This window comes from Tiliqua scincoides, chromosome 2, assembly GCF_035046505.1.
Source record: "Tiliqua scincoides isolate rTilSci1 chromosome 2, rTilSci1.hap2, whole genome shotgun sequence".
In the NCBI taxonomy this organism is placed as follows: Eukaryota; Metazoa; Chordata; class Lepidosauria; order Squamata; family Scincidae; genus Tiliqua; species Tiliqua scincoides.
The window spans coordinates 115295522-115319857 of NC_089822.1; the positions used below are offsets into that span (position 1 = coordinate 115295522).

Here is a 24336-nt window from a genome sequence, read left to right on the forward strand (position 1 = left end):
ATATATTTAAATATATTTATTAAAAATATATTTAAAATATTTTTAAAATTAATAATAATTTTAATTAATTATTTTAATTTATATTATTATTTTATTATTATTTTAATTAATAATCAGGGTTCTATGCTCCCAAGGCTGCTAGGAACTCTACATATTGGTCGTGTGTAGACATTTGCTAGACTCTCTCCAGAAACTGAGTTAAAGTACTGTTCCCCCAAACCTTAAGAGTCATTCCAAGGTACCGAGAAAGCTGAACTGGAAAGCAAGATGTGCAGTCAGGAACTTCCAGGCAGACAAAATGCTGAAACTGGGTTCACACATGATAATATGGCACACCAAATACTAGAAAAAAATTGGAAAATACGACATTTTAATTTGGATTTATGAAGGTTACCTCATTCCACAGGTTAGCATTCCAACTAACAATTTTCTTCTGCAAACTTTTTTGTTTTCTTTGATTTTTTGATTTTCTTTTCTTTCATAACCCACTCAAAATTGGCTTGCAACAAACGCGCAGTTTGGGAAACATTGCTTTAGAGTGTTCAGAGCACTAGTTATACCTTATCCCTGTCACTCTGACAATCAGGTAGGTTGGTATTATTATCACCCACATGCCCATGGTGGGCTGAGAGCAGAGTGGCATACCAAAGGCCCCCAGTGAATTTGTGGCAGAGGCAAAATGTGAACTGCACTTCAGTTACACAGTTGAACAGTTGAACAATTGCACAGTTGCAGTTAAGTAGTTTCTTAACTACTGCTCTTTATTAGCTCTGGAGTTGACATATTGATTAAATGATTGAATGATTGGTTGGTTGATTGAGAACAATCAATTTTGGCTCACTTTTCAACTGAAATGTTCTCAAAACAGCAAATGGTTATTTTAAATTGCCAAATATAAAATCAAGCGACAACAGCAGCAGTAAATTTAATAGAAAAAAAGAGATAGAATAAAATATTAAATCCAGCTATGCTAGTAGCTATGGACAATAAGTAATAGGTGGTGGTGTAGCTAGTGGGGGTGAGGGATGGTCTGCCTCAGGTGCCACCCTTGGGGGATGATGCCACTCGTGACCGAAATTGCTAAAATCATGGTTGTTAGGAATAAAACCATCATGTTATATAGCATTCAATGCATAAGTTACAACAGAATGCAATGGAACAAACTGGAGTGAAATATTTCCATTCCATCAAAAGTTATGGCTGAAAAACCAGAAAAGAAAAATGCAACTGTCTTTTGTAACAAAAAGTACAATTTCCTTAACTCTGGACCAATGAGACTGAGATGCTCAAAGAGCCAATGAGATGTAATTATAACACATTTCTGGATCCAAGTTATGGAACCAATAAGGTGTTATCAAGGTGACACCCTGGGGGGTGACACCAGGGGTGGATCCAGTGTTTTTGTTGGGGGGACATGAGCACTACCTTACCTCCAGAGCCCAGGTCAACCAGGCAGGTAGTCCTGGGCTCCTGGTTGAACTTTGACCTCTGTGGCCAAGGTTTGCTGGGCAGTAGACCTGGGCTCCCATCTGAACTTGGAGCCCAGATCTACCTGCCAAATAGACCTGGGCTCCCATTCTGATTGGTTTTGCCCAATTTTGCTCCCCATCCTAGCAGGCACCCTGACAAATTAATGTTGACATATGGGGGGGTGACAAAAATTGATGGACCCCAAATGTCAAATGACCTAGCTATGCCACTAGTAATAGGTACATGAAATCAAATAAAACCGATCCCTAAAACTCAGCAATGAAGTAGCCAAGTAGAGCTCACTTGGGGGAGAGCATTCCACAGCTGGGGCTCCATGACCCAGGAAGCCATCTCTCTCCAGCTGCCACCTGCCTTGCTACTGGAGGTGAAGTGGGAAGCACCTGGAGAAAGTTTGCTGATGATGACCTTAATACTTGGGCAGATTCATACAGGAGCAGATGGTCCTTGAGGTACCAAACCATAAAGGGCTTCACATGTTCAAATCAGCATTTTGAATTCTGCCTGTCAGGACTGGCCCAACAGGGTTCAATGCCTGATGCAGCCTTTGCTGCAACTTCCTGCTGCTGACTTTGAGGAAACACAAATTCTCCTCCCCTCAAATGGAAATGCATACCTTTAAATGCCGCATAGATGTGGAGCAAAAGGAGGGGGTAGCAAAAGTAGCAAAGTGCTCCTTCCTCACATGGGGTTTAACATTTAAAAGGACACATTCCCTTTAAACTTTAAACCCCATGTAAGGACAGAGCATGGGGAGAGAAGAGGATGATCCAATTCTTATTTTTAGCAAAAAGGCAATGGATCAATGCGGCTTGTGTCTGTGGCGGGCTGAATGGCGGCAGTCTCCAGGTGAACAGCAACCCCAAATCCACCCCCCACTTCCTCTACTATCTGCTGCCGAAACAAGTCACATTGGGTCACTTCCTGGCTGGACTGTCCATGGTGCCTGTAAATGAACAGGCGTCAGTGTTGCAGTGTAATGCTATCATGTCTTGATGAGAACTCTGCAGCTCATGCCAACCAAGAATTTAGCTAATGCATTTTTGAAGCAATTAGAGTTCCAGAGTAGTCTTCAAAGGTATAATGGATTGACTACTCAGCTAGTGGTATAGAGACACTAGGAGAAATCATTGGCTGGTGTGGAAAGAGTGATGCCCAAATTGTGTGCTGCAGCACCCAAAGGCACCAAAACAAACTCACAAAGGTGCCACAGGATGTACCCGGTGGCCTTTTCTTACCAGCTCTCCTGGGTGTCACCATCTTTAATCACACAAGATCTGGCACAATTCAAGATGGCAGCACCCAATGGAGCTGGACAGTGGTACCACTACAACAGAGTACCATAACCACAGGGGTCCATGACCGCAGTAAATTTGGGAACCACTGCCTTACAGATATCTTCCCTTTTGACTCTGACCCTGTTCTGCACCAAACACATTCCAAATTCTCAAATGACAAGTTTGGTTTAAGTTGTTCCAACATAATGCATGTATGTGAAAGAGTACATATGGGATGCAGTTCTGTTAATTTTTATTACATTTTGGAGCAGCACACTGAAATTATTTCTGAGTCAGACTGAACAGCCTCAAGATGGGCCTTTTTCAGGAACTGGTTTCTAGGCTGATGGTACTGGATATTTCAGAGTGCACAGTATTCCAGTCCCCACTTCATTCTGTAATTAATGTCTCAATTTTTTCTTCATGTGAGGTTCTGGTAATGTCCCTGACCTTACTCTGACCTCCACGCATCACGTAACCTACTTCCCAGTCTTTACCCAACAATCATTAATATGAGAGAAAATCTTGTTCCCCAGCCTTTCATTCTTATCACCTTACATTACCACAACTGCTTCTCTGAGCCCCCCCCCCACCATGTACTATTCCTGAGAATCCCCTAAAAGTAAAATTCTCCTGTCGTATGAACATCCAGTGAATCGGTGAATTGGTGAATCGGTGAATCTTCAACATGTGCAAGACTTGTACATAAGCCAGTCCTTAATGCCTTTCTGCTAAACCTTTCCCCAATGGTCAGCTTTTGCATGAAACTGATTCCAGTACCACCCATGCATGTTGTCCCCCCCACCCTCAAAAACAAAAAAAAACCCACAATCAGCCTAAGGGATGTCTCTGTTTCTGGTCCACGCAACTGCTCGGTTGACATAAGAGGGATTTCCCTCCTGGCTTCTGCTCAACATGTGCCCCTGTGACTTTGTCATGCTTTCTTCATCTGGCAGGTTCCGCTGGACCAAGGATGGGCTACTGTTTGACCCAGATAGTGAACCAGGGATGATGAAACGGAATGGTTCAGGGACTCTGGTCATCACTACAAACAATGGAAATGTGGCAACCAGGTTCCAGGGGGTGTATCGGTGTTATGCCAGCAACGGCTTGGGCACTGCCATGAGCACAGAAAGCCGCATTGTGGCTGAAAGTGAGTAACCACCTGTCAGTGCCCCTCAGCCTCCTTCACCCTTCACCATGCTGTCCCTGCACCAGCCCCTCTACCCTATTATGTTTATCACTCCTTTCTTCTCTCCAGCTCTACATCACACACACTGTAATATTTCTCGCCAAAGCTTTGCTGATGCTGCTCATTCCTGGACTCACAATGACTGCCACAAATGCACATGGCACACGAGCGCACACACACACCCCAGTTCTCTGAGTAATATATTTGTCCCCTCCCCCTCACAATAAATGTCTATCCCCAGCTCCCCCCACCCCCCTGCTTTTACCTGCCCGGACTCCCTGAAGTGCAGCCGGTTGCTCCTGTTTCTATGGAAACAGTTGCCATGGATTCATGGTGTTGGAGTGATGTAATTGCCAGTCCTCTCCATCAGCACCTCTGTGGGCCCCTCCCCCACCCTTTCTCTCCAGCTTTGCCTCCCCCTCCCCATGCATGCTGAGGAGGAATAAAAGGGGGGGGAGGGAAGAGAAGACATGTTAAGGATCCTGAATGTAACCAGCAAAGATAACTGATATCAGAAAAGAACGTGTTTGAGGCTAGATGGTGGTATTCTGCAATTTTTTGAAAACTTCCTTCTTGTGTTCCACAATTGGAACATCCTTTTTCATCTGGCATAGAAATTTGCCTGCCCTTCACTGCATATTACTATTGTTGATGGTGGAGATGATGTAGAATATGAACATGAGCTATAAGCTAGGAAGTTTCTGGTTTAGACCTTACCTCCAGTCTTACCTAAGTCTGGTGTTGAACATGCTGCTAACACAGAGGCCTCCTTCTCACATAAAGGGCACAGGGTAAACCTTTCATTTCACGTTTCCCTAACTGCACTGTATTTCATTGGGTGCCATTTATAGTGAGTGATGGTGGTAAACAAGTTGATAGCCCATTATGCGTCTGCTTTACCAAAACACAGTGGGGTGCCTGCAAAGTATTACATCAGGCATGAGGAACAGTTCGGAGGTTTCTCCACTCCACCATTGCTCAGAAGCAGGATTGACTTCAGGTTTCAGGAGGCCCTTGGCAAATTGCTCTCCATTGGCTCTCTCTTACCTGGGTAAACCTGAAGGGAGTCCATCCGCCACATGAAGGTTATGGCGCAGAGGGGCTCTTGGGAGATCATCATTGGACCCTTCTGAGGTCCCAGGTCTTTGGCTGTCTGATAGTACTTTGCTGTCTGACAATGCTGACCCCTATTCAACAGCTTGAGATTGCTGAGCTCAGCATATCCCCCTTCCTAATTTTCATCTTTTGCTCCAGGACACTCACCCCAGACACTCACCTATAAGTCGACCCCACAGATAAGCCGAGGGCAAGTTTTGAGCCAACAATCATGGAATTTTCCATGACCCTCAGATAAGTCGGGGGTTAAACTTAGGGGGGTGTCTGACTATAGTTTTGTCTGATTTTTCCCGAGGCCAGATCCTGAAAAATAACATACCACTAATTGTTACCTAAGAACTGTAGTCTCTAATTTATTAAAAGCACAGTAAAAGATCATAAGATACATTTTTATTCTTTTTTAAATTCTGGTCACCACCTTTTTGTAAACTCTATCAGAGTAAGTGCACTGTGAACAACATAACAGTGGTTCCCAACCTGGTATTCATGTACTTCCAGGGACACTCAACAGGACCTTTAGGGGTACTTGAAAAAGAATGGAATAATGGCAGAAAAAGGCAGACCGTGCTCCAGAATGCACGACCTGGAAGGGAGGTAGCTAGTTGGCTGTGAAAGCCCCACCAATAGCTAGTCTTTGGTCATCAATTCATGTATGAACCAGTGATTGAAAATCAGCACAGTAAAAAAGCTGAAATATGGAAAGTGATCAATCACCCAGAATTTCTCAACACACTTCTGGTGCAAAACAGTGCAAAGGCAGAGTCTTCTTCAAACAGATGAAAAGAGAAAAATATGTGATGAATACATGAAGTCTGGGCTTTCATATGGAGATGATGAAGGCTTGTCTTACTAATTACAAATATTTTGCTAATAGGAAGGGTACAATTTATGGAAATGGGCTTCCAAGAGATATGCAAGTGAAAAAGGTTGAACCATGAATCAAATCCACCTTTAAGGTGTCTGGTGTGTTAAGCCAGAAGCTCTACATACAGCATATAACACATAACTGGGAGTGTGCAATTCAATTCACAGCAGAGATGCAGCTGCATATATTTGCAGCCCTTTTTACTTAGAAGTAGACCCACTGCTTTCCATGGGTGTTATTCTGAAGTAATGGTGCATTGAATTGCAGTCTGGGAAGGAGGGTCCCATCCTGGTTTTTCAAAAAACAAACCTGCTTTGCAAGCATTTGCCAAGCAGAACCAGGCTGCAGCAGAATAAAAGGTTAACTTTGGCTGGAATGTCCCAGTTGCCGTAGAGCAGGGGTGCTCAATAGGTGGATCGCGATCTACCGGTAGATCGCGAGGCAAAATGAGTAGATCGCGGAGCCCTGTCTCTCCAAACTGCTAATATGTCAGTTTCATCTAGTGACTAGACAAAACTGACATATTTAGCTAAACTGACACTGAAACTGACACTTTAGCTGCTCTTCAGGCATGCAGCAACAAAACTGACGAAACTGACTAGACTCCAGCAGGGCTCCATACATTAAAGGGGGTGTCTGTCAGACGCTTCCTTCCCCCCTGGTAGATCTCTGGGCCTTGCTGGGTTTCAAAGTAGCTCTCGAGCCAAAAAAGTGTGAGCACCCCTGCCGTAGAGACTATCTCTGCCCTGCCTGCCTGCTGCCTGCCTGCTGCTTGAGAAACTTGGCACCTGTCTGCCGCTTGAGAAACGAAACCTTTCAGAGTTGAAAGGCTTTGCCCTCTGATTGACCCGGAGATAAGGCGAAGTGAGAATTGGAGCTTGATTACTTGGCAAAAATTTCACTACTGAGTATCTACGGTAACTGTTGGGGTCTCTGCTCTTTCACAACCCAAGAGTTTGTGAGAGAGAGGCCTCTCTTAGCTTCAAAGTCCTTAGCATTATAGCATTCTGAATGGTGTGGGTTGTCAGAGTTGAGGGATGCCCACCTTACGGTTCATCTGCCCCAACTCTAAGCTCCCCCTCCAGGATACTATGAGGAGTTCCAGCAGGACATATCTCCCCACTCCATGCCATTTTCTTTTTTCCCAGTTAACATTGAACTGTCCCCAGCAATCTATGACTCCTTAAAAGCAGTGAGCATGTTCAGTCCCTATCAGGCCAGTTTTTCCATTTTTCTCCTTTCTAATTTATAAACTAATATTTTTCTGCAGACCTGTGAGTCCTCTGAATATGCAGAAGTTTCTTCCTTGTCTGTGGATAGCCCTGTCTCATTTCCATAGTAACAGGCCTAGGACCACCAAGTTCACTATTTGTGTATACAGATTGGGTACCTTCAAAGAATGGTGGTGTGATGCGGGGAGCAGGGGATAAATAAGAAATTCCAAAGCAAAGTGTTTTGTTTACTTTGTAATAATGAAAGCCCTGTTAGATGTATATTCTTGCCAAAGGCCAAGGAAGAAATATGTATGTGAAGAACTGGCTCCAGGGGACTTTGCACATGATGCCTCTCAGTCTACGGTACCTTTATCCCACTTCTGATCACCCTCACCTGCCACCCACTGCTCACCAATTTCACTCTTTCTTACTGTCCAGGTGCTCCACAATGGCCCAAGGAGAAGGTGGCACCCATTGTAGTGGAGGAAGAGGCCTCTGTGATCTTACCCTGTAACCCACCCACAAGTGCTGCCTCCCCTAAAATCTATTGGCTCAACAGCAGTGAGTATTCCTGATTGTTCTTCCCCAGGTCTGTAGAAGTGGTCAAGGCTGATACAACCAAGACAGGATCTCTCATTGTTTTTGCACTCAGCTAGAAATGTAGGCACTAAGCCCACTTTTTGGTTGAGTGGTTATGGAGGTTTTCTCAGGAGTGAAGGGGTCATCACTGTTGCCTGACTGGGTTTTGGAAAGGGAGACAGCTTCATGGTGGAACCAGGTCTCTAAATGTATAAAGTCCCAGCTTCAGACCTTGACATCTCTTATTAAACCTGTTGGAATACACAGTATAGATTGTGCCTCGGCTTCTGTACAGGGGTTCCGTTCCTAGAACCCACATAGATGCTGAAAACCATAGATAAAGAAATCCACTGTCTAACCCAAATAGGACCCCCCCCCCCGACATATCTGGAGGTCATGTCTGGGAGATCCTCTGTGGGTGCTCCCACTGTGGGTTCAGAACCTGCTGTTGGTTGAATCTGCAGATACCAAATCCGTGGATAATGAGGATCCACTATAATGTTGTAGATTATCTAATTCAAATGAACTTTTGCCCAGGACAGTGTCACATGATGGCTTAAGCATGGTATTTTTGCTTGGAACTTGTCATAGCGGTTCTGGTAGCCAAGGGGCATTTAGGTTCTCTGCATTTCAGCATTTCAAATGTGGGTTGGGAAGGCTGTCAGGGCTGGCCCTAGGAGCCATAGAGCCCAAATGGAAACTTCTTTTGTGGGACCTCAGGTTCACAGCCAATAAATTTTCTTATAGACTTTATATCAGTATAGTAGAATGGAGAGCAATCAAAATGGGTATGTAAAAAGTTCATGTGTGTTAATGGACCAAATGTTAATGGACCACTAAGCACATTTTAATATAAAAATAGCATACAAGACTAAAGGTAGATTACCCTAGCGCCAGGGGTCCTTAGGCATGGGAGTCCAACTGTGAGCAATTGGACCAATTGGCTTAAACCCAGCCCCAAGGCCTTGACCTTCATGCCCTGCTTGTGAGATTCTCAGAGGCATCTGGCTGGAAGCAAAAGGTTATAAGGAGATCTTTGGTCACAAAGATCACCAAGTTAGTTCTTATGTTCTCATGAAAATGAAGATAGGCACCTTGAAAAAAGGAAGTATTTTTGGTCCTGGTTGGAAAGTATAACTCCAGCAATGTGAACTTTGTTGCTTACTCTCAGGATGTCATTTGTCTCAGGGTTTCCTCAGGGCTCTGCTCTGGTACTTGTTTAGAATGGCACAGCTGAGCCTTTAAATAACAATAAAGTCAACTTCTCTTATTTCTCCAGTGTGCATTTGCTTATCCACATATGGATATTAGCTAAATTACTTGGGGGAGGAGGGAATGGGGTGTTTCCTGTGTTGCTGGCTGTGGAGACATTGTTAACTGTATTGTATACAGTATCTATACCGAACCTCTTTCTCACCTTCTTCCTTCTCCCAGTGATTCAGCACTTCTCACAAAATGAACGAGTCACCATGGGCCAGGATGGAAATCTTTACTTTGCCAATGTGGAGATACGCGATAGCCATCCAGACTATATTTGTAACGTCCATTTCCAAGGTCCCCGAATCATCATCCAGAAGGAGCCTATTGAACTAAAAGTCTATCCCAGTAAGTCCTCAGGATATCTTGCAGTTATGAGATGTAGCCACTTCTGGGATAGGAAAATAGTTGTTTATTACAAGAATTCATCAGTCACCTTTCCATAAACATCTGACTCCTCAGTCAATTTGTGTCTTCTGTGGAGAATATGCGAACTCCTTTGAGATTGTATTGAGAAGAAAGGAGTGGTATTAAAGAGGTATTAAAGAATTAGAATGTAGAATGTGCTGGAGAATAGTGTTAAAATTGATCACCTCTCCCAATCTTCTCCCAAAACTACTGCAGCAGATTTTGGCATGGGTTGTCTAACAGCTATTCAACGTTCCTAATTAGTACAGGCATGCACACCTTAACAAACTTCTGGTCAGTAATGGGTCATATATGTGATGGCTGCCTCTGGTCAGGAGGTTGCACCCCCCAAGCCTTTGGAGGTTTTTCTGAGCCTTCCAAAAGGCAGCGCATGTCTTTCGAGGCTCAGAATGGCCCAATCATGCAAGAGATTTTCTGTTTCCAGGAGGAAACCAGAAGTTGCGTTTCTCACATGATTCTGGCATTCTAAGCCTTGCAGAGGCAGTGCGCAGACCTGTGCTGCCTCTGGGAGGCTCAGAAAAGCCTCCAGAGGCGAGGGGAGTGGAGCTTCCTCTCGCCTTTGGAGGCTTCACATAGCATCAAACCCTGCTTGATGACAGGGATGCCGGTCCACATCCCTGTGGTTAAGTGGCTCACAACTGCATTTGATTCCTAATCTGATCTGATATCCAGAGAAGCTTCCGCAGGGTCCTAGCAGCTGGCGCCTGGGGCTTTTGCCCCATCTAAGTCTATGACAGGTGCGCAACTGGGTTTGCCCTCCCAAGAGGCCAGGTGGAGAGCTGCATTGAGTGGTCTGGGAGAGGCAGTGAATTGGTGGGGGTGTCCTGCATCCAGTGCCTGCCTTCTGCCTTCCCCAGCCTGCCATCCACTCAGCCATTTCATCTGGTGCTCCAATCCCATTCTTGCTCACTGAGAGTGAGGAGATGATCAGAGCAGGGCGACCCACCACTAGTGCAAGCAAAGAAGCTTGGCAAAGACTGCAGCAGATGGCAAAGAAGCAGCAGAGACTACTGCAACCCTGATCTGATTGCTCCCCTTCCAGGAGAATGATCAGAACAGGATTGCTTCTCTTCTGCCACCTCCTTCTGGCCTGCCCGGCCATTCCTTCCAAATGGGCTGGGCAGAGTGTACTGGGAGCATAGGCGGATTTCTTCCTTTCTTTCTCCTCATATGCTCCATCTGGCCTGTGCTGAAGAAGCTGCCAGGTAGCTGCTAGGTAGAGGGTAAAAAAGGGAGACAACTTTGGCACTGCATAGTTTGGATCAGATCTGGGTATATGGGTGGGTTACCCTTGGCATATTAAAGGGCAGAGGTAAGAATGTTCTTAGAAACCAACAGTCCTTATAAGGCAACAAAACATTCCCTACTTGCAGTCTTCTGTGGTCCTGTTTGTGCAAGGAGCTGCTGCTGCTGTTTGGGTGGGGTGGCAGCAGACCATGTTACTCCCCAGCAGGTGTGGGCTCAGAGTCTGCTGGTTCCTTGCTGCCTCAGAAACTTTCCCTTCTTTCTCTTTCATGCAGCCAACTCTTTAGTGGCCCGAAGGCCACGTCTAATGCTGCCAAAGGGGACAACCAGTTCGTATGTGGCACTGCTGGGAAAGGACTTGGTGTTGGAATGCATTGTGGAAGGATTGTAAGTACCTTGATGAATTGTTGTCAAGGGTACAAAGGATGTTGCTGAAGAAGACTCAAAGGCATCTGTGATGTAAAGCGTCCTTGTTTACAGGCTCCTGCAGATTCTGAGTAATTGCTGAGCCCTCCCTCCCCCGCAGCATGGAGCCCGAGGCAATTGATACCCCTGGCATTCCTTAGTTACGCCATTGGGTAGCAGTGCCTATATGTGTGTCTTGAAGTGTTTGTCGACTGCAATTCTATACTCACTCACTAGGGAGCAAGCCCTATTGAACATAATTATGTTCTTAATAGGACTTACTTCTGAGTAAAGATGCAGAGGATTTTGCTATCACAGTGACTCTTTGTATGTATAAGGGAGGAAATCCCTGCAGCAGGCAGGTGTGTCTATTGCATCTTGCCCCTGGAGGAGAAAAGAAAAGTTTGTGGAATGTATTCTGAGATTTAAACCCCCCCCCCCCCATTTCCTTGGTTCAGGGAAATGGAAATCATTAGCCTGGTCCTGGGAAAGGTGTTTTTGGGCGAAGGGAGGGTGGCCCAGGGAGTAGATCAGGCCCAGGAGGGGAGCAGGGATGGCAGCAAAGGCTGCCACCACATCCCATCCCCCTCCTGCTCCTGAAAGCTCTGCATGGGTGAATCAAATTTGTGCCAGCTATTGAACTGGTGCAGATCCAAATAGATCCATGGGGCTGCCTGTGCTCGACATGGGGTGAGGGAACTGATGTTCACTTACCCGAAGAGACCTCCGGCTGCCTCCTTGCCCCACAGGATACAGCAGCAGCTGTTTTGGTGTCGCTATACTATGGGGTGGTAGCCACAATAAGATTGGGCTGATAGTTTCCTTAGCTAGTGAAACCACAACTATCAGACCTTCCAAAGGTTCTAAGGAAATTGTATAAATAGACAATGTGAATGAGGGCACATTTTCAGCCTGTCAGAATATTTTTAATTCAGTTACCTTACTGATGAACCAACTAAACATTAAGGCCATCCTGCCAGTGACATGGAACTGGGGGTGGAGAACATACCAATCAAACTAGGTGGTCCAGAGCAGAGTTAGACCGTTGGTGTTACCCATTCTCTTGCTTTTCTCTCCTCCCGCCACAGCCCAACACCTTCTGTGGAATGGGTCCAAATGAATAGGCTGACACCTTCGGATCGGCTGGTCTTTGAGAACTTCAACCGAACTTTGCACATCCCAAATGTAGTGGTGGAGGATGACGGAGAATATCAGTGCATCGCTCACAACAAACATGGCACAGTCCGCCACAACTACTACGTTACTGTTGAGGGTATGTTCACTACTGTTACATAAGGGTGCCAGCAGGATCAGATTGAATGAGGAGCAGAGCTAGAAAGAGGATCTTGAGGAACATATGAGGAGATTCTTTCCTACTGCTAACAGGATGCTGTCATTCCAGGGTTGCCACTTTCTCGCAAGTCAGGGAAATAGAAATTGGTCAGGGAAAGTCAGGGAAATTGGTCGGAAGTCAGGGAAAGTCAGGGAAATTGTGATTAAATTATATTCAAGCAGTGGATTTTTGACCTGCTGTTGCAAGAGCATGATCTGTTCTTGTGGCAACTGGAATAGAGAAGCAGCAGAATACAAGTAAAACTTAATGATGCCCTTTCCCAGCTCTACCTTTTTCTCAGCTCCACCCCCAGCAACCAGCCTAATGTGTTTGTTGAGCACTGTCCCTGCATGATTTCCAAGGTCTGCTATAGCATTTGCAAAGCGAGGCTAGTTTAAACGTTTAGCAACATACAAACTTTAAACATCTAACTACCTGCTAGATTTCATCCCTACCTGCTAGTACTGCATTTAACGTACATATAAAGATAAGCATGTTTTGGGGTCATGCTTGTGTATGGACCGGACGTTTTGTCTCCTACGAAACCCAGCACAGAATTGCAAATGAGTTTTGCTGCTGTTGGATTTCACAGACAACTAGCATTTTCTACCGTGCACCATGCAAAGTAAATTTTGCAAATGTGACTGCTTGTGCCTGCTGGAGTTTACAGAGTACCAGGTCTCTCACCCTCTTTCCTGACTTCTCCCATGCATAAAGGTTGCAAATGAGGGTTGTCTGCTTCTCTAGATTGCAGAAACTCCACCTCCTTTCTTGCTGCTGATCTGCTCATTACACTTTCCGGAACCAAAAGGGAAAGTGAAACTTTTCCAACTTTTGAAAGTTCCTACTTGCCAGAAAACAAATCTGCTAACATCTTGGTGTCAGGCAGTGGCGTCGCTAGCAGGGTGCGGGGGGTGTGGACCGCACCGGGTGACACACAAGGTGGGGGTGATGCACACTGGGAGGGTGACGTACTAAAATCCCAGTGGTTAGGGATAATACCATTGTGTTATATACCGTTGGATGCAAAATTTCCAGCTGAATGCAATGCAAAAACCGAGAGTGAAATATCTCCTTTCTATCAAAAGTTATTGGCAAAAAAAACGGAAAACAAAAAATGCATGGAGTCCAATGGAAAGTGAAACTGAGCCATATCGTGCATTTACTCATGTGTAGGCGAACGTGCCTTAGTCCTTCTGAAAGGATAGGCTGAGGGGAATCCAACAACACCAGAATGGTCCTGATCCAATGAATGTAGCCCCCCCCCCCAAAACACCCGAGAAGGAGGTCCCTCCCTCCAAGCTGGTGAATGTATTGAGTCCTATGGAAAGCGAAACTAAGCCACATGGTCATGTTTACTCACGAGTAAGCAAATGTGCCTTGGCTTCTGGGCAGGTCAGGCAAAGGGAAATGTGAGGCCACCAGAATGGTCCTGATTTGATGCACCTGGAGCTCAACAAATGCTCCACAAGGCAACCCCTCCCCCCCATAAAAAGAATGAAACAGAGGCTTGACAGGGTAAGGTGAAATTTTTTTCTGTTTTTGGCTGCAATCCTATCCACACTTTCCTGGGAGTAAGCCCCACTGACTATAATGGGACTTACTTCTGAGTAGACAGGCATAGGATTGGGCTGTCAGACTTGTAAAGCCAGATGGGTCCTGATAGTGATATGCATGAAATATAAGAACTTGAATTGAACTGGGTACTGTGTAGGGGTGAAAATCTTACTGATTCTTTTTGGGGGGGGCATTATTGCAGAAAGGCTACAGAGAATATTCACTTGGTGGAATAGGGCTGGCTTTCCCTTATTTATTTATTTTACTTTAATTTATTTATAATTATTTATTTTAATTTGCTTTTTGATGGGTCCTGGACCGATTGTCATTCTAAAAAGTGGGTCCCAGTGCAAAAGTTTGAGAACTGTTCCAATAAGGTGTTAGTAAGTTGACACCCGGGGGGGAGGTGACACCACTGGTGACCAAAATCACTAAAATCACAGTTTGCAAAAATAATACCATCATGTTATATATCAATCAATGTGTAATTTCATGCAGAATGCGATGAATGGAGAGAAAACATGTCCCACGGCTCACATCAGGCCAGTGCGGGCTCTTGCAAGTCTCCTGCAGGCCAGAGGCTTGTTGGAGACTGGGGGCTCCCCACAGGCCAGATTTGGAGTTCCTGAGGGCCGCAAATGGCCCCCGGGCCAGGGTTTGGGCACCCCTGGCTTATACATCAGGCATATCTTTTTTCTTCTACCTTTTGGTCAGCGCTAAAGAGAGTAGCCCCATTGCAGGGCTGCTTCCCTTACTCAGGGGAAGGGGATGAACATCCCCTTCTCCCGAGGTGCCTCCCGTGGTAGCGTGGGAGGCGCAGGATCCAGTGGCAGCCCTCCACGAAGCCTCTGAGCATGGGCGCTGCAGGAAGCTCAGGATTGGGCTGTTACTCAGTTAATAACAATGGCTCAAACTTATTTAAAAAAAATACATACAAAATTGATAAATATGAATTAGAATGTATTAAAAAAATAGCTGGAAATGTAAACGTGTGGAAGAATTGTTTTATATGTGGCTATTATATCAAAGAAAAAAACTGTAATTAGATTGAAGAATGGTAAAGAATATACCTGTATTATAAGAGATTGTTGGTTCCATCATAGTTTGGAATATATATCTTTATTATGCCTTTGGTGAGGGACCGTGTCAAACGCCTTCTGAAAGTCCAGATATATAATGTCCACGGGTTCTCCCGCATCCACATGCCTGTTGACCTTTGGAAATTAGATTATTTTTACTTAATACTAATGAGTAATTGAATTAGTTGAGGACTGATAGAAAGTGAATATTTAGAAAATATATTATAGGGAGTTTGGGAAAATTTATTATATATGATATAAGAAATGCATAAATGAGTATGTCTCTAATGAATTCATTTCTGTAAGTTTATTTGAATTTTAAATGTAAATTAATTCTTTTTTCCCTGTCCCCAACACAGTGTCACAGAGATAATGTGGCCCTCCTGTCAAAACGTTTGGGTACCCCTGATATAAGCCAAGGTCTGGGAATTCAAATCCACCTTCAGTGTAGGGAAGCTGCTACACCTTCAGTGTAGGGAAGTGACCAATGTCTTGATAACCTTTTGGAGATATCTGGCTAGAACGTTAGTCAAAATTTTGGCATCAACATTCATTAAAGAAATGGGTCTTTAGCTAGCACATTTGGTATGGTCTCTATGTGGTTTGGGAATTAATGTTATATAGCCAGCGTACATTGTAAAAGGGAGAGTCATTGTCTCAAACATTTCATTATATACCTGGTATAATTTGGTGTAGTTATATACCGGGTGAAAATGTTTTGTAGCATTCAACAGTAAATTGGGTCTTCTGTTTTACTATATTGTCTGGAATAGAATTTATAGAACTGCCAGAGTAAGTTTGGCAGTCACACTACCAACCTGTGCTGGAGCAAGATATGCCTCACAAGTCAAAAATGTCTTCCATTTTCTTGCTGTTGACCACCATTGAAGGGCTATGATAACTAGGTGTTAGGGAACCTAGGGAAGTGATGTCACATAGAAAATCTGGGAGGGAATTCCAGGCCCAATGTGCAACAAGGGAGATTGGGTGGAGTCATTGAAGACAAAGGAAATGTTCATGTAGGTGAGGGTATACAGTTGAAGGAGCAAAACTCAAGGACATGTTTAGAAATACTGTAAACACTCCATGTGCAGCTTAACTCTTCCATTGCAGTCAGTGGGACTCAGGCCAGTCTGGCTGAGTAACATCCAGTATTATTCATTGTTTATACAGTGTCATCAGTGTGCATGGCACTTTACAGTACAAGCAGAAAAAAAAGTCATGACACTGTCCTGAAGTGCTCAAAACCTTGAAGTTTTAAGCTTAAAGTTTGATGACAGGGAAAAAGCACAGGAAGGGCAGCCCAACATTCTTTAAACCAGTGTTTCTCAAACTGTGGGTTGGGACCCACAAACCAATTTCAGGTGGGTCCCCTTTTATTTCAGTATTTTATTTTTAAAATAGTAGACTTGTTGCTACCATGGTAAGTGACTGCATTTGGGAAAATGTTACAGATCTGTACTTTTAACAAGCTATTATGTGTATTCTTATAACAATGATAGTAAATGGGATTTACTCATGTGTAAGTGTGGGTAGGATTGCAGCCTAGGATTGTTAAAAATGTTCCTGCTTGATGATGTCACTTCTGGTCATGACATCACTCCCAGTGGATCCCAACAGATTCTGATTCTAGAAAGTGGGTCCTGGTGCTAAATGTGTGAGAACCACTGCTTTAAACCATGTTGCTTTTGCCTGGATCACAGTAGAGAGGACTTTACATTCATTAAGGGCCAAGGTGGGGATGGGGAGGAGAAACCTGAATTTCTCTCTTTTGGGTTTTCAAATATTGGCAAGTATTATTAACTAATTGTTTGTTGGCTGCACCTGAGGATGTTGACAGTTGTGGTGTGTTGAATCGGCAGTGAGGTTGCAGGCCAATATTGAGGGGCACTCCGTTCACCCAGACTTCTTTCCCCAGCTGCTCCATACTGGATACAGAAGCCGGTTAGCCAGATTTATGGACCAGGAGAGAATGTGCGCTTGGACTGCAAGGCCTATGGAAAACCCAAACCGAAGATGACTTGGAGAGTAAATGGGGTCCTATGGGATGGTGAGTGAGTGGGAAGGACCAGAGGTGCCACAGCTTTGGACTTCTTCCACTGTTGCCTAAATACTCTGGTCTGGGTTTCAGAGCTGGAGGCAGACCCAAAAAGGACCCGAAACCACCAAGGATCCCTTATCCTCAGCAAGGTGCAACCAAATGATACAGCTGTGTTCCAGTGTGAGGCGCACAACAAACATGGCAGCCTCTTGGCCAATGCCTACATCCATGTTGTCCGTGAGTTTCTCTGTTCACCTTGGATCAGGGCAGGGTTGGTTCCAGAGGGTGGTGAGGTCATTTGTTTTCTGGAGCCCAGCAAGGGGCTCTCTACCCCAAATATTGCCACCATTCTCACTTCGGAGCCCTCATGAGACTTCTCCATCAGGAGAGAATCAGTTTGCATCCTTCAGCACTTCTGAATTAAAGAGCCAATGAATGGTGCCCCCCAAATCATGGAGACTGTACTAAGGGGCATAGTCATCCAGGCCCCTTTTCTGAACTGTCAGCTTTTATTAAAAAATAAAAACAACAATCAGTATATAGTTGCATGATAACCATAACCAGGGACAGAGATCAACCAGGTGGAGCACTGACAAAGAGCCCATGATAACAAGAGAGCCCTTGTGGCTTCTGACCCCTGAATCCTCAGCACTAGTGATAGTGTTAGCACCCAGTACGTCACCGGGGGTGGGGGCACAACGCCAGTGCAAGACTTTACACCAAGGCCCCCAGGTCAGTAACAGTAAACAGAAGGGCCATTTAGACTGACCCCTAGTGTAATAGTATTATTTCATGAAGTTACAGGGAAATACGAATCAGGTCTAGTACCTAATCGGTCTGTAAGAAGTAAATCTATTGCCTTCTTCTGGTGTTCTGGCCAATGATTGCAAAAAAAACTTTATTGAGTGACAAGCACTTGGTATTTAGTTAAAATACTTTAAAATGAATTATGTTATTTGATACACTGATGCTGCAGTCTTAAGCATAGTTACTTTGAAATAAAGCCCACAGAATTCTAGGAGACCTACTTGTGAATAAACTTGCTTAGGATTGCACTGTAAATAACTAAGCTTCTTTCTTTTCGATTTTGCCTTTTCCACGTTGACTTTCAATGCCACCCTACCTGTGGCATAGTCTTATACCTTCCCAGCATTTCTACTGACAGTAAAAATAAAGAAAGAATCAAAACAACATAAAATACAATATTCACAGAATTGGCAGTCAATAAAATCCAGTTTGGCCACTGTAAAAAATATTCACTGGTTCAGTCTTCCCCTAAAGGCCTCTTTAACAAACCGGTCAATCTGGTGCTCAAAGGTGTATCATGAATCGAGATGTTCCTTTATTTCTTCTAGGCCTGCCAGCACAGATCCTGACCCCAAATGGGAAAGAATATGGTGTGGTCGTGAACCAGACAGTCATCTTGGACTGCAAAACTTTTGGGGCACCTGGACCTACTGTAAAATGGTGAGTTTGGGCCTTGCCCATGATTTTATAGGTCAGCTTCCCAAAAAAGTGCTGGAGATTGCTTTGTCTTTAGCTACATATACCATTTCTTGTATGTCATGAGTGTCATTGTACATGTGTGGAGTTCTTTCCATTTATGAATGAAAATGCTTCCTTGCCTGTCAGAAGACTGTCAGGGTATGCTGTGAAATCTGATTGTTATTTAGTATTGTAATGTATTGCATCATCAGGGTACATAATGTGTTATAGAGGCTGAGTTCAGATGTCATGTGGAGCCAGGATTAAACCATGGCTGCGCACAATGTCCACAAGTTTCAGAAACATGCCACTCTCACACCATTTCATCCCGGCTTCAGATCATGGCCTGTAGGAGACATTCTGGTAATATGACCAAGTGCAGCTATATGTACTTAGCCTTCATTTCAGGTATGCATATTAGGTTAATAAGAACATAAGAACAGCCCCACTGGATCAGGCCATAGGCCCATCTAGTCCAGCTTCCGGTATCTCACAGCAGCCCACCAAATGCCCCAGGGAGCACATCAGATAACAAGAGACCTGCATCCTGGTGCTCTGCCTTGCATCTGGCCTTCTGACATAGCCCATTTCTAAAATCAGGAGGTTGCACATACACATCATGGCTTGTAACCCATAATGGATTTTTCCTCCAGAAACTTGTCTAATCCCTTTTTAAAGGCATCCAGGCCAGATGCCGTCACCACATCCTGTGGCAAGGAGTTCCACAGACCAATCACACGCTGAGTAAAGAAATATTTTCTTTTGTCTGTTCCGACTCTCCCAACACTCAATTTTAGTGGATGTCCCCTGGTTCTGGAGTTATGTGAGATAATAGAGCATCTCTCTATCCACTTTATCCTTCCCATGCATAATTTTGTATGTCTCAATCATGTCCCCCCTCAGGAGTCTTTTTTCTAGGCTGAAGAGGCCCAAACGCCTTAGCCTTTCCTCATAAGGAAGGTGCCCCAGCCCAGCAATTATCTTAGTTGCCCTCTTTTGCACCTTTTCCATTTCCACTATTGTAGCAACGACTTGGGAAGCAAACAAGACTCAGAGTCGGTTGCCTGATATAGTGCAAGGAGCAGAGGCAGTGAGGAATCAGAGAGGCAGAATGAAGAGACGGCAGGTAGGTTTCAAAGGTAGATGCAGGGAGGGAAGCCGTTATACCAGTCTCCCCCTCGGCCTTTTATTTACTCTCCTCAAGCAATACAGAGCACGCTGGGGTTACTGTCGGGCACTGATAACGCTAGCTGGCAACCACACATTCTTAAGATATGAACGCATCTCTAAAACACTATCTCATCCTGTTTACTAGGTATCAGGCAATGAACAAGGCCGGCTCAGAATACGTTCTGCGCAGAAGCGAGTGTGCTCGCTGTTGCCACGTTCACTAAAACCTAATGTTACTATGCATAATCAGTACACACTATGTCCTTTATGAGATGTCCTTTATAACTAGGCCTTACCATTGATTTGTACAACAGCATTATAATATTAACTGTTTTGTTCTCAATACCTTCTCTCAATGGCCTTCTTCACTGCTGCTGCACATTGGGTTGACTCATCAAGCTGTCCACCACCACCCCAAGATCTCTCTTCTGATCTGTCACAGACAACTCAGAACCCATTAGCCTATATGTGAAGTTTTGATTTTTTGCCCCAATGTGTACTTTACACTTACTTACATTGAAATGCATCTGCCATTTTACTGCCCATTCTGCCAGTTTGGAGAGATCCTTCTGGAGCTCCTCAAAATAGCTTCTGGTCTTCACCACTTGGAAAAGTTTTGTGTCATCTGCAAACTGAGCCACCTCACTGCTCAACCCTGTTGAAGAGCACCGGTCCCAGGACAGATCCTTGGGGCACACCACTTTTCACCTCTCACCATTGTGAAAATTGCTCATTGACACCCACTCTCTGTTTCCTGGTCTTCAACCAGTTCTCAGTCCATGCCTTCTAATTCCCTGACTGTGGAGTTTGTTCAGTAGCCTTTGGTGAGGGACTGTGTCGAACACCTTCTGAAAGTCTAGATATATAATGTCCAAGGTTCTCCCGCATCCACATGCCTGTTGATCTTTTTAAAGAATTATAAAAGGTTCGTGAGGCAAGACTTACCCTTACAGAAGCCATGCTGATTCTCCCTCAGCAAGGCTTGTTTGTCTATGTGTTTTGAGATTCTATCTTTGATGAGGCATTCCACCATCTTACCTGGTATAGATGTTAGGCTGACTGGCCTATAGTTTCCCAGGTCCCCCCTCCTTCCTTTTTAAAGATAGGTGTGACATTTGCTATCCTCCAATCCTCTGGCACCGTGGCCGTTTTGAGGGACAAGTTGGATATTTTAGTCAAGAGATCAGCAACTTCATTCTTCAATTCCTTAATAACTCTTGGGTGGATGCCATCAGGGCCTAGTGACTTATTGATCTTTAATTTATCAATGAGGTCTGAAACATCTTCTCTTTTAACCTCTATTCGACTCACCATAGAAAGCCGCCTATAAGTCAACACCACAGATAAGTCGAGGGCAGGTTCTGAGCCAAAATCATGGAATTTTCTATGACCCTCGGATAAGTCGGGGGTTAAACTTAGGGGGGTGTCTGACTATAGTTTTGTCTGATTTTACCCGAGGCCAGATCCTGAAAAATAACCTACCACTATTTGTTACCTAAGAACTGTAGTCTCTAAGATACATTTTTATTCTTTTTAAATTCTGGTCTTCACCACCATTTTGTAAACACTATCAGAGTAAGTGCACTGTAAACAACATACCAGTAGAACAGTAGTTCCCAACCTGGTATTCATATACTCCCAGGGACACTCAACAGGACCTTTAGGGGTACTTGAAAAAGAATGGAATAATAGGAGAAAAAGGCAGGTCGTGCTCCAGCTACCAGCAAGGCTACCTCCCTTCTTGCCTTGCTGGTCCTTGCAAGGAATGCCTTGCAAGGACCAGCAAGGCAGGAAGGGAGGTAGCTAGTTGGGTGTGAAAGCCCCACCAATAGCTAGTTTTTGGTCATCAATTCATGTATGAACCAGTGATTGAAAATCAGCACAGTAAAAAAGCTGTAACGTAATATGGAAAGTGATCAATCAGCCAGAATTTCTCAACACACTTCTGGTGCAAAACAGTGCAAAGGCAGAGTCTTCTGTTCTTCAAACAGATGAAAAGAGAAAATATGTGATGAATACATGAAGTCTGGGCTTTCATATAGAGGAGATGAGGGCTTGTATTATTAATTACAAATATTTTGCTAATATGAAGTGTACAATTTATGGAAACAGGCTGCCAAGGGATATGCAAGTGAAAAATATTGGGAAACACTGCAGGAGAACCATGAATCAAATCCACCTTTAAGGTGTCTGGTGTGTTAAGCCAGAAGGTCTACATATAACATACAACCCATAGCAGATAACTGAGAGTGTGCAATTCAATTCACAGCAGAGAGATGCAGCTGCATATATTTGCAACCCTTTTTACTCAGAAGTAAAAAGGCTTTCCCTGGGTGTAATGGTGCACTGAATTGTAGCCTGGGACTTTATTTCTAATGGAAAGGAGGATCCCATCCTGATGTTGAAAAAAAAAGGCTTCTGCCAAATGCATGCATTTGCAAAAAGGAATCAGGTTGCGGCAGCAAATGAGAAAGAAGGAGAATAAAAGGTTGACTTTGGCGGGAAATTCCCAGGAAAGTTACTGTAGAAACAAATGAGCCTGCTTTAGCTCATTTCATGGGAGAACCCGTGGACATTATGAAACAAACGAGCCTGCTTTAGCTCATCTCATGGGAGAACCCGTGGACATTATATATCTGGACTTTCAGAAGGCTTTTGACACGGTCCCTCACCAAAGGCTACTGAAAAAACTCCATAGTCAGGGAATTAGAGGACAGGTCCTCTCGTGGATTGAGAACTGGTTGGAGGCCAGGAAGCAGAGAGTGGGTGTCAATGGGCAATTTTCACAATGGAGAGAGGTGAAAAGCGGTGTGCCCCAAGGATCTGTCCTGGGACAGGTGCTTTTCAACCTCTTCATAAATGACCTGGAGACAGGGTTGAGCAGTGAAGTGGCTAAGTTTGCAGATGACGCCAAACTTTTCCGAGTGGTAAAGACCAGAAGTGATTGTGAGGAGCTCCAGAAGGATCTCTCCAGACTGGCAGAATGGGCAGCAAAATGGCAGATGCGCTTCAATGTCAGTAAGTGTAAAGTCATGCACATTGGGGCAAAAAATCAAAACTTTAGATATAGGCTGATGGGTTCTGTGCTGTCTGTGACAGATCAGGAGAGAGATCTTGGGTTGGTGGTGGACAGGTCGATGAAAGTGTCGACCCAATGTGCGGCGGCAGTGAGAAGGCCAATTCTATGCTTGGGATCATTAGGAAGGGTATTGAGAACAAAACGGCTAGTATTATAATGCCGTTGTACAAATCTATGGTAAGGCCACACCTGGAGTATTGTGTCCAGTTCTGGTCGCCGCATCTCAAAAAAGACATAGTGGAAATGGAAAAGGTGCAAAAGAGAGCGACTAAGATGATTACGGGGCTGGGGCACCTTCCTTATGAGGAAAGGCTACGGCGTTTGGGCCTCTTCAGCCTAGAAAAGAGACGCCTGAGGGGGGACATGATTGAGACATACAAAATTATGCAGGGGATGGACAGAGTGGATAGGGAGATGCTCTTTACACTCTCATATAATACCAGAACCAGGGGACATCCACTAAAATTGAGTGTTGGGCGGGTTAGGACAGACAAAAGAAAATATTTCTTTACTCAGCGTGTGGTCGGTCTGTGGAACTCCTTGCCACAGGATGTGGTGCTGGCGTCTAGCCTAGACGCCTTTAAAAGGGGATTGGACAAGTTTCTGGAGGAAAAATCCATTATGGGGTACAAGCCATGATGTGTATGCGCAACCTTCTGATTTTAGAAATGGGTTATGTCAGAATGCCAGATGCAAGGGAGGGCACCAGGATGAGGTCTCTTGTTATCTGGTGTGCTCCCTGGGGCATTTGGTGGGCCGCTGTGAGATACCGGAAGCTGGACTAGATGGGCCTATGGCCTGATCCAGTGGGGCTGTTCTTATGTTCTTAAGCAGGCTTTCTAATGAGCCTGCTTTAGCAAGAACCAAAACTTTTTGGAGTTGAAAGGCTCTGCCCTCTGATTGACCCAGAGATAAGGTGAAGTGATAATTGCAGCTTGATTACTTTGCAAAAATTTTACATACTATAGGTGAGTATCTAAGGTAATTCCACAGTCAGGAGGGGCCTTTCAGGTATCTACCCTGATACCTGATGCAAAGAACCTGATAGACAGATGCAAAGAACTCATTTAATTTATCTGCCATCTCCAAGTCGCCTTTTATTTCCCTCCCTCACCATCTAGAGGGCCAACCGCTTCTCTGTTGGGTTTCCTGCTTCTAACATATTTGAAGATGCTTTTATTATTCCCCTTAATATTGCTGGCCATGTGTTCCTCATAGTCTCTCTTGGCCTCCCATATCACCTTCTTACATTTCTTTTGCTGCAGTGTATGTTCCTTTTTATTCTCCTCATTATGGCAAGACTTCCATTTACGGAAGGAAGCTTCCTTGCCCTTTACAGCCTCGCTAACTTGGCTTGTTTGCTCGACTTAGTCGAGCCCTTCTTCTTTTGTGGTATACACTTCTTCTGGGCCTTTATTACTGTTGTTTAAAACAGTCTCCATGCACTCTGGAGAGATTGAACTCTTTTTACCTTCCCTTTCAACCTCCTTCTAACCAGCCTCCTCATTTGAGGGAAGTCTGCTTG

General features: G+C 44.4%; 1 protein-coding gene across 2 annotated transcripts in view; it reads left to right on the forward strand.

Annotated features, from left to right (window-relative positions):
• L1CAM (L1 cell adhesion molecule) overlaps positions 1 to 24336 on the forward strand; it is a 116510-nt gene that overhangs the window by 24532 nt on the left and 67642 nt on the right. For both annotated transcript variants that reach the window (XM_066613299.1, XM_066613300.1), the window contains exons 3-10: positions 3722 to 3918; positions 7591 to 7713; positions 9166 to 9336; positions 10938 to 11049; positions 12156 to 12340; positions 16955 to 17086; positions 17168 to 17314; positions 18433 to 18544. In XM_066613299.1, coding sequence (XP_066469396.1) covers positions 3722 to 3918; positions 7591 to 7713; positions 9166 to 9336; positions 10938 to 11049; positions 12156 to 12340; positions 16955 to 17086; positions 17168 to 17314; positions 18433 to 18544 — 1179 coding nt within the window. The remainder of the gene's footprint in view (positions 1 to 3721; positions 3919 to 7590; positions 7714 to 9165; positions 9337 to 10937; positions 11050 to 12155; positions 12341 to 16954; positions 17087 to 17167; positions 17315 to 18432; positions 18545 to 24336) is intronic.